Source organism: Bubalus kerabau, chromosome 15 (genome assembly GCF_029407905.1).
Source record: "Bubalus kerabau isolate K-KA32 ecotype Philippines breed swamp buffalo chromosome 15, PCC_UOA_SB_1v2, whole genome shotgun sequence".
Taxonomy (NCBI): domain Eukaryota; kingdom Metazoa; phylum Chordata; class Mammalia; order Artiodactyla; family Bovidae; genus Bubalus; species Bubalus kerabau.
In genome coordinates, this window is record NC_073638.1 from 38214225 (window position 1) to 38230432 (window position 16208).

The window sequence follows — 16208 nt, forward strand, 5'->3', positions numbered from 1 at the left end:
ATACTGAAGCTGAAACTCCAATACTTTGGCCACCTGATGGGAAGAACTGACTCATTTGAAAAAACCCTGATGCTGGGAAAGATTGAAGGTGGGAGGAGAAGGGGACGACAAAGGATGAGAAGGTTGGATGGCATCACCGACTCAATGGACATGAGTTTGAGTAAACTCCAGGAGTTGGTGATGGACAGGGAGGCGTGGCGTGCTGCAGTCCATGGGGTCGCAAAGAGTCGGACACGACTGAGTCACTGAACTGAACTGAACAAGAATATTCATTATAGTATTTTTACAGTAGCAAAAACTTGGAGATAATTTAATTTCCCACCCATGGTGGTGGTGGTTGGTGGTTTAGTCACTAAGTTGTGTCTAACTCTTGCGACCCAGTGGACTGTAGCCCGCCAGACTCCTCTGTCCAGGGGATTTCCCAGGCAAGAACACTGGAGTGGGTTGACATTTCCTTCTCTAGGGACTCTTCCCCAAGCAGCTACTGAACTGGGTCTCCTGCATTGCAGCAGATTCTTTACCAGTAACTGAGCCACCAGGGAAGCCCAGAGTTATGTAAATTATTGTATTTCCACACAACTAAATACTACACAATTATTTTAAATTATGAATATGAAAGATGACCATACTTTTTTATATCTAGTATAGAAGTTTATCATTATTTTGCTTGTTAAAAAGTTATATAATACATACATGTGAGGCATGTCAATACACAGAGATATGTAGAAAAGAATTGTCAAAATTTTTATGTGCTAAATAATTTTAAGCACCCATTCAACATTCATTATTCACCCATTTAACATTATTTATTAAGCTCTTATGTGGTAGGCTTTATGCTAGGTGCTGGGAAAACAAAAGAAAGCAATCTTTCAATTTAATCTACTAAATTTACAGTGACTTTGAAAAATGACAACAAGCAATATTGGTGAATTTAAGAAAGGGATCACTCATATACAGCGGTTGAGAATACATTTTGGTAAAACATTTCTCCAGAGCAATTTAGTACTTTTCATAAAAGCTTTAGAAATATCCATTTCATTTGACCCTACAATTCCATTTTCAGGAATTTATTCTATAAAAAGGAGTACAGATGTGTATACAAAAGATATGTCATAAATAAGCTGCTTGGGAGAGGGGTAACCTAAATATTAAACACCAGGAATTTGGGTAAATAAAATATCCAGTGCATAATACTAGGGAGTCATGTTTAACCTAGAAAATGTTTAACATGAAAAAATGTCCAAAATATATAAGTGACAAGGTTTAAAAAAAGAGTCTGATACTAAATTGCTGGGAACTTGAGCAAATCACTTAAGTGAGCTGAGTCTCTTCTTCATCTGCAAAGCTTAGATACTTAAGGACCCTCTCAACTCTTCCCTTATATGACTCTAGGTATCCATCCTTTCTTTTTATAAAGAAAATGTCATCATTTGTGGTTCACTTGGTAAAGAATCCACCTGCAATGCAGGAGACCTGGTTTCGATCCCTGGGTTGAAACGATCCCCTGGAGAAGGGAAAGGCTACCCACTCCAGTATTCTGGCCTGGAGAATCCCATGGTCTGTACAGTCCATGGGGTCGCAAAGAGTCGAACACGACTGAGCGACTTCACTTCACTTCAAGTCATCATTGGCAGTCAGTAAATGTTAGGTTGGCAGCTCATTGCACAACTATCCTAAACTATTTCATTTGAGGATTTACTAAAAGATGCTCACAAAAGAGAAAATACGTGTTTTGGAAGAAAATGTCCACCTTTTCCCTTAGTTGCCTAATCTTTCGGCATCGTGCTTGGTTTTCAAGGTACAGAAAGACACTGGCGCCCTCAAAGACTGTAAAGTCTCTTGGGGTGAAGCCAATAATAATGTTAAAAAGATTGATGATAACAAATCCTTGAAAGATGAGTTCTCCAAGGAGTAGGAGAAAGTATTCCAAAGTAGAAAGAAAAGCACGTTCACAAACAAGATAGAGGGAGAGGATGGTTGGCACAAAAACGGACCATTATTTGCGGCCTTTCTTTCAGTATCGTTCTTCTCACATTACACAACACCTCATATATCGCTTAAGGGGAAACTGAGCCACACACTCGATCACCTGTAGCCTCTGGGTGCATCTGGTCAGGCTGGTGAGAAACTGACAAGAGTCAGCAAGACGCACGTAACTTCACCAAGAACCCAAGAAGGGGTACTTGGTAGCTGCGGCCCAGCAGCTCCTAGCTCCCGCGGGCACTCCTGGTCCAAGGTTTCCAGCCAATCTCAGTTCCTCTAGCTTCCCAGGCCCCTCCCACTTCTGAGCCGCCTGAGAGCTCTGAGGGCGGGGAAGCAAGGGAAGCCTATCGATATCTCTGGAATAAACTATTCTACCCTGCGCCGCCGCCGTCAAAGTCCGCAGTCTTCTCTGTAGATCGCCGAGCGGAAGCTTCGGCAGTGCTGTTCCATCCGCAGGTTTGCAGGAGGCCGAAGCCAGGCTCGCGCCGAAACCATGGTGCGTTGGATTCCGAGCTTAGGCAGGGTTGAAAAAGAGGTCCGCGGCTGGGGGGTTAGGGGGAGCTTCTTCTCATGCCTTCCTTAGAGCTGTCCGGGGCCATGGGACTTGGGAACTGTAGCCGACTGGATGGTTCAGGCGGTGATTCAGCATGTCCGGCCTGGCCGGGAGAGTGGAGGTCGGTAGTCTGTGCTGCCGGTGCGACCTTTCCCTGGGGTTTGTTTCGCTTTCCACCGGGCCTTGAACAGTATCTTCTCGGTCTACCAGCAAATTTCGCTCCTCAGGTTCCTTCAGTCGAGTAGATTCCGAGCGGTCCAGAGAGGGCCCTAGTGGTCTGTGTGGGAGAAAGGAAAAATAGGGACTTAACTTCAGACTTCCTTGTACTGCCAAGTGCGGACTTGATTCCAGGGTTTGGGTTGCTGCCTGGACCGCGTTCATTTTCTTGGCGGGTCCCTCTGCAGTCTTTTTCTTAGAGCTGTGTCAGAAAAAGCCCTTTTCAATCACTTTGTCTTGTCACCTGATATTACAAATGAGTGAACCGAAGCTGATATTAGTGATGAAATCAGGGTTATAGTATAGAGCTCAGGGATTCCAGGCCTGTGCCTGCCTTCCAACGCTCAGCCTTCTCACCCCCATGATTAGTCTCCCAAGTACTGTGCTGGACTTGTTTTAATATCGTCTTTAAAGCAGTAATGGGTCTGTTTTTATGGCAATTTGTGTCCACTTCTGACTTCCTGGGGACATTCTTGTGTTCTCATTCAGTATGAATGAATGAAAGGCACGTTCAGTATGTGCCTTTACATATTCAGTATGAATGTTTTAAGTGCAGTGAAGGTTCAAAGATAAATCAGACATATCCCAAATCGTAGTATGAGGCAGAAAAGGAAGTGAAGATAAAGAACTGGTGGGAGTATGTTTTGAAATTTGGGGAGAAAAGATGGAGAAGATTTCAAGAGGTAGACATTTGAGCTGACTTAAGAAAAAGTAAAGTAGGGTCTGATATAAGGGAAGAATATTAGCAAAGATAGAAGGGAAAGTGAACACATAGGAACTTTAGTAATTGACTGAACCCAAAGCAAGTACTATGAACAGTGTTAGATCTGCAAGACTGGTTTGGAAGCTAGGTACCATCTAGATCCACCCAGCCCCACCCCCGACCGACCCCCCCATCTCCTTATAAATGTAAAATTGGCTTGCAGCTGATTACAGTAGTAATCTTCCAATGAGGCTGCAATAACAGCTTTTCCTTAATGCTGGATGGAGAGAGATGAGAGAACATTTTTTAATGATAGAGCTTGTTAAGATTTTGAATTTGTAATGTTCTCGTGTTAATAGGTCTTTTTTCATTTACTTTCAGTTTCGCAACCAGTATGACAATGATGTCACTGTTTGGAGCCCTCAGGTAAAATGTTTTATAGTATTCCTGTGAAGTGACTTTTGGTGACTGCAATGTGTTCAGAAGCTTATGGGATTATAGAAAGTGAGAAAATGGAATATAATCATTTTATACATTCCTGAAACCTAAGTTTATTATTAAAGTCAGTCTTCTAGTTTTAAGAAACAGCATTTGAGGTGTAACTATGCCTACTTGAGATTTGGGATTGCTAAATTATTTTAAATATGTAAAAGGGTCTTGTAATGACTAAGGTGTGTTGGTGTTTTTTGTTTTTGTTTTTGTTTTTCATTTTAGGGCAGAATTCATCAAATTGAATATGCAATGGAAGCTGTCAAACAAGGTTCAGCCACAGTTGGTCTGAAATCAAAAACTCATGCAGTGTTGGTTGCATTGAAGGTAAGTAAAGCAATAAATATATCTTCCTCCCTAGAAAACACTGTAAAATGTTAGTTTCATTATATAAATAATAAAATTATAAACTTACTCTTTTGTCATAAATGATGATTCTATTTAGAGAGCACAGTCAGAACTTGCAGCTCATCAGAAAAAAATTCTCCATGTTGATAACCATATTGGTATCTCAATTGCGGGACTTACTGCTGATGCTCGACTGTTATGGTGAGTATGATCCTGGAAAACAAAAGAAACATCCCTTTTGATTCATAATTGATTACATATCTAGAAACGATCCAGATATTTTAGGAAGTGTGTCTGCTAGTCTGCTAGTGTCTGCTAGTTAAGTTAAGATTGTTAATACCTTAATGGATTCGGGCTCAGTTACTAAGTATTCCATTTCTTAATAGGATTAACCACATTAACATTAATGCTTTTTAGAAATCATTGAATAATGTATTACTTGTTAACTCAGTATATATAGTTTGATGTTAGATCTGAGAAGAGCGTGACACTTCAGGTTTCTAAAGGATCAGCTGAACCACCCTTGCTGTCTTTAATATACCAGTATTCATTTGACATTTATTTTTTGCAAAGCTCAATACTGGATACAAAGAGTATACAAAGGTGAATCAGACATAGATCTCATCTTTTAGGAGCTTAAAATCTAGTAGAATATCTGTAATACAAGGTAGAAAGTGGAGAGCAACAGGTATATTTCTTTGGAGGGGGTAGGGGATAAAGATTATTTCCAGTTGAGAGGCATAGATGAAGAGCTGGGGCTTTGGGATCACACAGTCTTTAATTCCCACTTTTAACACTCAATCTGATATTGCTCTAGTTACTCAAACTCTCAATTTTTTTAGTATTTTTTTCTAAGGTTATTGATAAATAGCCTAACATGTAGAACACTTCATACAGCATCTTTCAGTGTATGTGTTGATAAGTGGGAGGTAGTTAGCCACAAGTAATCTCTTGTCTGTGATTTAATTAAGAAAGGAGGAATATAAACACCAAGGACAGTTAATAATGCTGATGTTTAAAATTTTCAAGTTATTTGGTGAGTTCCCTGCTCTCTTAGGTCAGCAATATAGTGACTACATTAGTGTTTTCTGTTAGCTGTTGAAAATATATATTGCATTGTCAAACATTTTACTTAACCCAATCTTTCAAAAATATTGTCACATGTAATCATTTAAAAGCTTTATTAGATATTTTACATTGTTTATTGCACTAAATCTTTGAAATTTCATGTATATTTTGTACTGAAGATACATCTTAATTCAAACTGGCCACTTTTTCAGTGCTCACTAGTCACATGTTATTAGTACCTGCCATATTGAGCAATGCAGTGTTAGACAGTCTTGGGAAAGGAACTTAAGTGAAAGTAGTGAACAACTAGCTTGCTTATGGCAGCCAACAGTTGATCATCGGATGTGACACACACATAAACTAGACAGAGCAATATGAAAGAAAAGTTTATCCTCTTGGCTTTAATAGTTAGGTCTGAATTTTCTTTTCCCCAGTGTTGCATTTGCTTGCATCTTGTCGGATTTAAGAGACTTAACAGTGTAGTGTCTCCTCTAGAGTACTGCTATGGATAGAAGTAACATTGACAGGAACATGTTAACAGCGCCCTAGTATGGATTCAGTTTCTTCTGTTTGTTCTATTGGGGAAATTTTTGTCAGCTTTCAAGGAAAAAAGCAAAGTTATTCTTTTTGCTAGCTCAAGACAATGGAATTAAGACAGTCTTGTTGACAGTGGGAAGGGTAAGAGAAGAGAGATTGCTCTTTTCCTATTGTGCAGCCTTTTCTTCTCTGTTCTGTAAAGTGCTCTGAGGCAAAGGTTATCTAGAGCTAAGAAACGTGTAGTCACAAACTTAGGTAAAATTGTGAAAACTTTAAGGTTAGTCACTTTCAATAATAGAACATTTAAAATATAGAGATTTGATAGAAAAATGCATCCTTGTCATTATATATTTATGGTTCCATTGTATGGTTGTAATTCATGTAAACATCTGGAAGAAAGCAAAAAGAAACCAAATTACTTTGTTTGATTAGAATGACTCTGTGATTTGAAATGACCAGTTTTTCTTGTTTCTTTTTCAGTAATTTTATGCGCCAGGAGTGTTTGGATTCCAGATTTGTATTTGACAGACCTCTTCCTGTGTCTCGTCTTGTATCTCTAATTGGAAGCAGTATCCTTTTTATTTATGCATTTATTGTAGCATTTATGGATGTAGACTTGAAAGGGTCTTGATACTTAATTGTTATGTTACTTATTAGGAATATGATAATATATAACATAGGTAAGATTGTGCAAACTTTGAATCACTTTTCAGTAAAAGAATGCTTAAAGTCTTTAGAAGGAGAGTTGTAGGGAGTTTTACTATGGAAGAATAGATTCTAAATAAGTTGGGTTGTTCTTTTTATCAACCTTTATAGATAAGCAATTAATATGTTCCAGATATAGATAAGCCTAATTTCATAAAAAACTGAGCATCAGTTTTAGAAGAGATTTAATGTTTGTTTATTGGTGGTTATAGATGTTCCCCCTAAATCCTTGTCCCTTATATCCAAAATGAATGAAATTCTCTATACCAGAAAAGATCATCTTGCTAGCACTCACGTCGGGTTTGGTGGATGGTCAAACATCTTTTAACGCTAAGCCAAAGAAATATTTGTTTTATTTTCTTCTTCTTAGGGTAGTGGATTATGCAGCAATTAAAAAAACCAGAACTCTTTGTTGATAATGTTTCATTGGAAATTAAAGACAGTACTTTACTTCTTGTTAGAACAAACTCTTTAACTAGTTTAAGAAACCCAGATACCAACGCAGCGATATGGCCGGAGACCATATGGTGTTGGGCTGCTCATTGCTGGTTATGATGTAAGTTCAGAGTATTGTTATATTTTAATGATTTTTTTTTTTTTTTTTTTTTGAAACTAACAAATTTTCTAATTTTTAGCTCAATCAGAGTCAAGAATTATGCAATGTATTTTTCTTCTATTTGTAGGATATGGGTCCTCACATTTTCCAAACTTGTCCATCTGCTAACTATTTTGACTGCAGAGCTATGTCCATTGGAGCCCGATCTCAATCAGCTCGTACTTACTTGGAGAGACATATGTCAGAGTTTATGGAGTGTAAGTAGTTTTTCTTTTTTGCCCTCCTAGTCTGTATATAGTGAATAAACACAGTATCCTACATGAAAAAAACCTCTACTTTTCTTAAAAAGATTAAGCCCATGAAGTGTATATTATTTCTGCCATATATACTAGTTTTTACTTTCTCTGTCTACCAGGGTAGTTTCAGTCACTGGTCGAACTTTTTCAAAATATAACTATGTATTCCTTACCTTGAAGATTTCTTATTCAATTGGTCTGAAGTTTTGTCCCAGCCAGAGTTGAGAGCCACTGTACTAGTTACTACTTGTAAATTCTGTTTACAGCTTTTATTTTTCTGTGATTCTTATTTTTAGCCACATAGACATTTCTGCAATAAGTAGTCCATAAATAAATAAATCAGTTTAGTTGTGAGAAAGAAAAGAAAAAGATGTAATGTGATGATAGGGCAGGTTTTCAAATGGTTTGCTTATGCAAGGATCTTAGATTTTAACACATGCTTTTTATGCATCAAGGTAATCATGCATCCACCGCCACACCCCGCCCCCCAGCATTCTATTGTGATGTATTGCATTCATTGACTTTTTTTTTAATATATTTTTCTATTGATGGATAATTGCTTTACAGATTTTTTTGTTTTCTGTCAAACCTCAACATGAATCAGCCATAGGTATACATATATCCCTTCCCTTTTGAACCTCCCTCCCATTTTGCACCCCATCCCACCCCTCTAGATTGATGCAGAGCCCCTGTTTGAGTTTCCTGAGCCATACAGCAAATTCCCGTTGCCTATCTCTTTTACATATGGTAATGTAAGTTGCCATGTTACTCTTTCCATACATCTCACCCTCTCCTCCCTTCTCCCCATGTCCATAAGTCTGTTTCTCCATTGCTGCCCTGAAAATAAATTCTTCAGTACCATTTTTCTAGATTCTGTGTATATGCTTTAGAATAAAATATTTATCTTTCTCTTTCTGACTCACTTCACTCTGTATAATAGGTTCTAGGTTCATCCATCTCATCAGAATGGACTCAAATTTGTTTTTTTTTTATGGCTGAGTAATATTCCATTGTGTATATATATCACAACTTCTTTATCCATTCATCTGTCAATGTACCTCTAGGTTGCTTCCATGTTCTAGCTATTGTGAATAGTGCTGCAGTGAACAATGGGATACATGTGTCTTTTTCAATTTTGGTTTCCTCAGGGTATATGCCTAGGAGTGGGATTGCTGGGTCATATGGTGGTTTTATTCCTAGTTTTGTAAGGAATCTCCATACCGTCTTCCATAGTGGCTGTATCAATTTACATTCCCACCAACAGTGCAAGAACATTCCCTTTTCTCCACACCCTCTCCAGCATTTATTGTTTGTAGACTTTTGATGATGGCCATTCTGACCAGCAGAGAAGGCAATGGCACTCCACTCCAGTACTCTTGCCTGGCAAATCCCATAGACGGAGGAGCCTGGTAGGCTACAGTCCATGGGGTCAGGAAGAGTCGGACATGGCTCAGCGACTTCACTTTCACTTTTCACTTTCATGCATTGGAGAAGGAAATGGCAACCCACTCCAATGTTCTTGCCTGGAGAATCCTAGGGATGACAGAGCCTGGTGGGCTGTTGTCTATGGGGTCGCACAGAGTCAGATATGACTGAAGCGACTTAGCAGCAGCAGCATTCTAACCAGTGTGAGGTGATATCTCATTGTAGTTTTGATTTGCATTTCTCTAATAATGACTGATGTTGAGCATCTTTTCATATGTTTGTTAGCCATCTGTATATCTTCTTTGGAGAAGTGTCTGTTTAAGTCTTTTTCCTACTTTTTGATTGGGTTGTTTGTTTTTCTGGCATTGAGTTGTATGAGCTGCTTGTATATTTTGGAAAATAATCCTTTGTCAGTTGTTTCATTTGCTATTATTTTCTCCCATTCTGAGGGTTGTCTTTTCACCTTGCTTATAGTTCTCTTTGCTGTGCAAAAGCTTTTAAGTTTAATCAGGTCCCCCTTGTTTACTTTTGTTTTTATTTCTGTTACACTAGGAGGTGGGTCATAGAAGATCTTGCTTTGATTTATGTCATCGAGTGTTCTTCCTAGCATTCATTAACTTTTGAATGTTCAGCCAGCTTTGCATTCCTGGGACAAATCCTTCTTGGTCATGATGCATAACATAAATTATATATATGTAAAATGTTTATGGAAACATAAGCATTGCTGGATTTAGTTTGCTGATACTTTGTTGAGGTTTTTGTGTGTTTGTTAATCAGGGGTACTGATCTGTAGTTTTACTTTCTTCTGGTAGCTTTGTATAGTTTTGGTATCAGGGCAATACTGACCACATACAAGCAATTGGAGAGTCTTTTATAAAGAGCAAATACAGTGACAAACATTTCACAGAGTACATTTTACAAAACTTTGAGCTGTAAAATCCTGATTTGTATCTTAACTTAGCATAAGAAAAGGGTAACTTTAGTAACAAAAATCATGCATTCATTCTCTCATTAAACAATAGCAATTTAATTGCTATTAGAAGATTATATGGCCAAACATTAGACTTTTTTTTATTATGATATATTTAGTGTGTGACTAAAACCATGATTTCAGACTATAGACCTGACAAATAAATAAAAGAAGCCTAGCATGAAAATAGAATTAAGAAATAATTGTTAATTTATTATATTTAGGCAATTTGAATGAACTGGTTAAGCATGGTCTGCGTGCCTTACGGGAAACCCTTCCTGCAGAACAGGACCTGACTACAAAGGTAAGTATCACATTTTCCAATTGGGGATACTAACATTATAGTTTAATCATTTATTATACAAATGTAAGTAATAGAGGTGTGTATACTTGTAGTTCTTTAATTTGTAAGATGGTTTCCTTGGCTCATTCTTTCTCTTTAAGGTATTCACTAAATGACTGATATTGAAATGATTTTTAAATATTTCTTTTTGGTATAAAGCAATAAAACATATAATTCTGTTGCAGAATGTCTTTCATCAAGAGATAGGAATATCTTTGTATTTTTAATATACATTGAGCACCAATCACATACAGGCAGTAGGCACGGAGAAAATATAATGCATACAACAAACATCTTGGCATTCCTGGGACATACATCCAGTTGGGCAAAGAGAGACAGTGTACCCACAAGTAGATTATTTAGGATATTAGAATGTGATAAATACTTAGAAAAAATAAAACAGGTTTAAAAGGAGAAAGAATGGCCAATAGGGTATAAGAAGGAGACATGGTGGGTATAATTTAACATAGAGTGGTGAAAGATGGTCTCACTGAGAAAGTGAAATTTGAGGGAAAGATCTAAAAGAGTTGAGTGAGTGAGCTATGCATATGGGGCCTTGAGTTCAGAATGTTGCTAGTATTCAACATAAGGAGGCCAGTTGTGTTGGAGTCAGTAATCAAGAGGAGAAGAAGGAATAAAGTCAGAGAGGTAATGGAGGCCACATAGCATATGTCCTGTAAACATTGTAGGTACTTTGGGTTTTACTCTTGAGTTTGAGCAGAGCAATACTGTGGCTTGATGTAGATTTTAAAAGTCACTCACGTTGCCATTTTGAGAGGGGGCATGGGTGGAAATAGTTTCAAGGCTGTTACAGTAATTCAAGTGATAGACTGTGGTAGATTAGAACAGAGTCATAGAGTTGGAGATGATGAGAAGTGGTTCGATTTTGCATATGTTTTGAAATTAGAACCAGAAAGGTTTGCTAACGAATTGGTTGTGAGGTGTGAGTTTAAAAAATGCCTTTAGCATTTTTGCCTGATTAGAGGAAGGATAGACGTATGATTTACTGAGATGGATGAGACATTTGGAGGAACAGAAGATCAGGCAGTTAGTTTAGAACATACAAAAATTGAAATGCCTTTTATTTGTCCATTTGGTGATACAGAATAAGTGATTATTGGATGTTCACCCCCTAGAGTTTGGTGGAGATTGGTTTATCCTAGAACTAAAGTTTTGAGGTCTTTGTGTAAAAATGGTATTTAGAGACTGGCCAGGATTCGATTTCTGAAAGATTAGAATAAGTTTGAAGACAAGTTTGAAGACTTGGTCAAGGGTACTCTATCCTTTAGAGATTAGAAGGTGAGAGTAGCAATCAGCAAAAAGGGACTGAGAAATATGCCAGGGAGGTAGGAGAAAAACATGGAAAATGAGGCATCTTTAAAAGGAAATGAAGAAACTTCAGTCATCCATTGGCATCAGTGGTGGGGGGTTAGTTCCAGAATCCCCTACCATGGATCCCTAAATCCAAGGGTGCTCAAGTCCCTTATGTAAAATGATGTCATACTTGCATATAGCCTATACACAATCCTGTGTACCTGAAATTATCTCTAGATTACCTGTGTCACCTAATACAATGTAAATGCATGTAAATAGTTGTAATTGCAATATAAGTGCTGTGTAAACAGTTGCCAGGGCACAGCAAATTTAAGTTTTGCTATTCAGAACTTTCTGGAATTTTTTTCCCCAAATATTTTTGATCCATGGTTGGTTGAACCCACAACTAACAAATGAAGAACCCACCAATAGAGAGGTGAACTGACTTTTAAGGAGAAGAGAGGGAAACATTGCCAATAGGCCATGAAAGATGTGGACTGAGAATTAACATTTCGATTAGCAGTGATGTCACTGAAACTTGACTAGACAGTCTTAATGGAATGGAGGGGAAAAGTGTTCTAGGAATAGAGTCAGGAGAAAAAGAGAGAAATTGGAGACAGCTCTTTGGAGGAGACTTTCTGTTACGGGTCCAGAGAAAGAGGGTGGTGGTTGGTAGAGAATGTAGTGAAAAAAAAAAGGGGGGTTTTTTTGGTTTTTTAAGATGGGAGAGATTACAATAGTTTGCTGCATGGTTATAAAAATAATCCAATATCAAGAAAAAGATTTATGGAACTTCCCTGGTGGTCCAGTGGTTAAGACTGCACTCCAATGCAGGGGGCATGGGTTCCATCTCTGGTTGGAGAACTAAAGTCCTGCATGCTACATAGTGCAGAAATAAATAAATAAACAAACAAGTAAAGATGTGCACTAAGTAGATTAAACATCATTATTAAGGAAAAAAAAGATAAAAACATCTATATAGGATAAAAATGAGAACTGCTGGACCAATCACCAACAGCACCTAGCTGAAAAGGTAGGCTTCAGAGAGGACTGGGGCTCTTCATTCCCAGTAACACGAAGGGAGAGAATCTAGGGATATAGATATAGGAAAGATTGGATACTATGGGAGCTTATGAACATTCTCTTCTGATTGCTTCTGTTTTCTCAGTTGATTAGAAGCAAGGTTTTGAGCTGCAAGAGAAATGGAGAATGTTAGAAAGAGTTGTCCAGGGAAGGGGAGATTGAATGATCTAGAAACTTGTATCATACAACAACCAAAGGTCTCCTTGAGGTTAATGATCACTAGAGAGATCAGTTACCATACTAAAAAATACATTTTGTTATGATTGGGTAATTAATAGTTAATATGTATATGAAGACTTTATAACCTGCATAATCTTTTTAAACAGCATTTCCTATCATAAAAATAATTTTCTTTCAAAAAATTAGGAAAGTACATTAAAGTGTATTATATTGTTTTATTTGTTTGTTTTAAAAATACCTATAATGCCATCACTCCAAGATGACTGTTTTTTAAATTCGGGGTATACAGTTGACTGTTGGCATTTACAACTTGGAAAAGTTTGCTCAGGTATCTGGCTTTCTGATTTTACATTTTTACTGAATCATAGAGAATGCCCTATATATCCTTAATGTCTCACTGAAAGTTATGTCTCACTTAAGTTCTCACTGAAATTTTAATCTTACTGGAGCTCTACTGTACTGGTTAGCATTCACTGAACATTTTAAGAGTTGCTTTTGAATTTTTCCATGTAGAACATAGTTCTAAGTCCCCTAAACTCAATATTTTAGAACCCAAAATTTATTTCCTTAAGAACCATTATGTCTTAACTTATAGAAGGAACAAATTTAATTATTTCTTAGAATGTAGGCTTTACCTCTCAGATGGTAAAGAATGAAGGCTTACTTCCTAGCAAATGGTTTGTTTCCTCACACTGGTCTTCACATTCTGACTGTGAGCCAAGTTGCAAATTTATAGGTGACACAGACTTTCAGGATTGTTCGTGGTTATCAAAAGTGAATATTAAATCTGCAGATTACAAAAGTTTACTAGTTTTCTTCTTTTTTTTCTAAGGTTTTTTTTGTCTCATTCAAGTGCTGTACAAATTTTTATTCAACTTTTTTGTTTTTATCATAAGCATTTTTCCAACCTAAATTCTCTTGATTTTTAACTTTTACCTTTTTTTCCCCTTCAGAATGTTTCCATTGGAATTGTTGGTAAAGACTTGGAATTTACGATTTATGATGATGATGATGTGTCTCCATTCCTGGAAGGTCTGGAAGAAAGACCACAGAGAAAGGCACAGGTATACAACTAATTATAACCAAGAGACTAATTCCATTGTAAATTGCTATTCCTGCCACAACTGTGTAAATCTACTGTTTTTGTCTTTAATTTTTGAGATAGGCTCATAATTCATGTGGCAGTAGGAAAACTAAGAACTAATATTGAGGGGTTCAGTGATCTCTATAAAACACAAAAAGGCTGATTTGGTTCTCTTTTGTAGCTTCTCAGTTCTGTGTGTTGAGGGCTCAGCTAGATGGTTCTTTGGCTCATGTCACTTCGGGTGTCTCAAACATTACAGTCAGTTGAGGAGGTAGGGTTGGAACATTCTTTACTCACATTTGCCAGGTATCTTGGAGGGACAGCTAGAAGGGTGGCTGGGCCTCTGTCCATGTAGTCTCAGGGCCTCTCCTTCACCAGAGTATCTCTGGCAGGAAGCAGCTCAGAGGTTGCAAAAGTTCAAAAGCTCAGAAGCACAAGCTGCCAGGCATTCTTAAGGCTGAGACCCAGAACTGGCACAGCATTTCCTCTTTACATTCTGTTGGTTAAAGCAAGTCATAGGGCTAGCCGAGATTCTATCAGAGGTGGGACTGAGAGAAAACTCACTGGTGACCAGCTTGGGAAACTAAGTTGACTCTTCACAAATATTGAGAAAAGGATCAAGAAGTACTGGTGAATCTCAGGTTAAATACTGGCCTTTTTTGTCAAAAGTTGAATACACATTTGCTTTTATAGGTGCTTATTTAATAGCTGTGTAATTGGGGAAAAAAGTACAGAAATTTCTTCTACAGCATGAATTCTTTTTTTAACTTGAAAAAGATGTTGGTATTATTTGGAGCAGCAAGATTTGCATTATTTAACTGCTGTTGGAAACAGTGCAGGATAGTACCTCACAGCTGCTTTGTTGGAAAATATTTTTGCTGTGTTTATTAGTGCTAAGGAGGAAAAGAATGGCTAAAGTGTGCTGGCTCTATTTTTAAGGCTAGTAGTGATAAGAAAAACCTTTATTCTTAAGCAAAACAAAATATGATGAAATGCTGGAATTGTTCATTGCTTTTTATTATGTAATATTTGTGAGTAAAAGTGTATATTGGTTAAGTGTTCTTTTTACATACTTTCTTTTTTCTTCCTCTCTCAAGCCTACTCAACCTGCTGATGAACCTGCAGAAAAGGCTGATGAACCAATGGAACATTAAACAATAAACCAGTCTATATATGTATTGTCATACATGTAAGAATACAGGAGCACATTCTGATGACAGTAATCTATACTTTGAACCAAAAGATGCAGAATGGTGGGATAGAATGGTATGTTTTAGGAATCAGTTCAGATGTGAGTTTTTCCTAAGCTGCCACCAAAACCATATAATTGGGTTCATTTTTCTTTAAGAGGGCCTCTATAATCATTTTCTAGAAAGTATAGTTCTCTCTACTAATGTTTTTATATGAAGAACATAGTGTCTTTGTGGTTTTAAACACAACTGTGAAATAAAATTGTTTCACCTGCTGATGTATTGGGGTTTTGCTTTTTAAGTAGCTTCAACTGTAAATAGTAGTCTGAGATTACAGCTGTGTCATCATCGTATGTGGTCACCATGTTTGCCAATGAAATTGCCTTATTTTTAGTGACAGGAAAAATATTACCTCTTATATATAACAGCCTTATACTAATACCCCAGCGAATAGACTGGCTGCATGAGAAACCTCCATGGAGGTTTGGTCCAGAATACTGACTTTTAGAGTTTAACCTTGGAGATTCCTAGTAAAACCTAAGGAAAAACCACTTTCTAATAATAGTAGTGGGAAGATTATTAACATGGGAATGATTTTTCATTACAACCAGCAGATGGCAGTAGTAGTATCTGTGGTCTCAGTGTAGGGAATTATTGGAAAAATCAGTTCAGTTCAGTTCAGTTGCTCAGTCGTGTCCAACTCTTCGACCCCATGGACTGCCTCCCTGTCTATCACCAACTCCCAGAGCTTGCTCAAACTCATGTCCATCGAGTTGGTGATACCATCCAACCAACCCATCTTCTGTCATACCCTTCTCCCTCCTTCAATCTTGCTCAGCATCAGGGTCTTTTCCAATAGTCAGTTCTTCACATCAGGTGGCCAGAGTACTGGAGCTTCAGCATCAGTCCTTCCAATGAATATTCAGGACTGATTTCCTTTAGGATGGACTGGTTGGATCTCCTTGCAGTCCAAGGGACTCTCAAGAGTCTTCTCCAACACCACAGTTCAAAAGCATCAATTTTTCGGTGCTCAGCTTTCTTTATAGTCCAACTCTCACATCCATACATGACTACTTGAAAAACCATAGCTTTGACTAGATGGACCTTTGTTGGCAAAGTAATGTCTCTGCTTTTAATGTTCTGTCTAGGCTGGTCATAGCTTTTC

At 37.6% G+C, this 16208-nt stretch overlaps 1 protein-coding gene across 2 annotated transcripts; it reads left to right on the top strand.

The window, feature by feature from the left end:
- The first annotated feature begins 2338 nt into the window (after positions 1-2338).
- PSMA1 (proteasome 20S subunit alpha 1) lies at positions 2339-15321 on the top strand. 2 transcript variants are annotated; one of them, XM_055548541.1, is made up of 10 exons: positions 2339-2479; positions 3837-3881; positions 4170-4271; positions 4390-4493; positions 6378-6466; positions 7088-7158; positions 7286-7415; positions 10074-10153; positions 13723-13833; positions 14951-15321. In XM_055548541.1, the coding sequence occupies exons 1-10, from the start codon at positions 2477-2479 to the stop codon at positions 15005-15007; spliced, it is 792 nt and encodes a 263-aa protein (XP_055404516.1). In that variant the 5' UTR covers positions 2339-2476; the 3' UTR covers positions 15008-15321. The 2 variants fall into 2 exon arrangements, with proteins under 2 accessions (XP_055404516.1, XP_055404515.1); XM_055548540.1 differs by lacking the exon at positions 2339-2479 and adding an exon at positions 2616-2657.
- Positions 15322-16208: the final 887 nt, after the last annotated feature.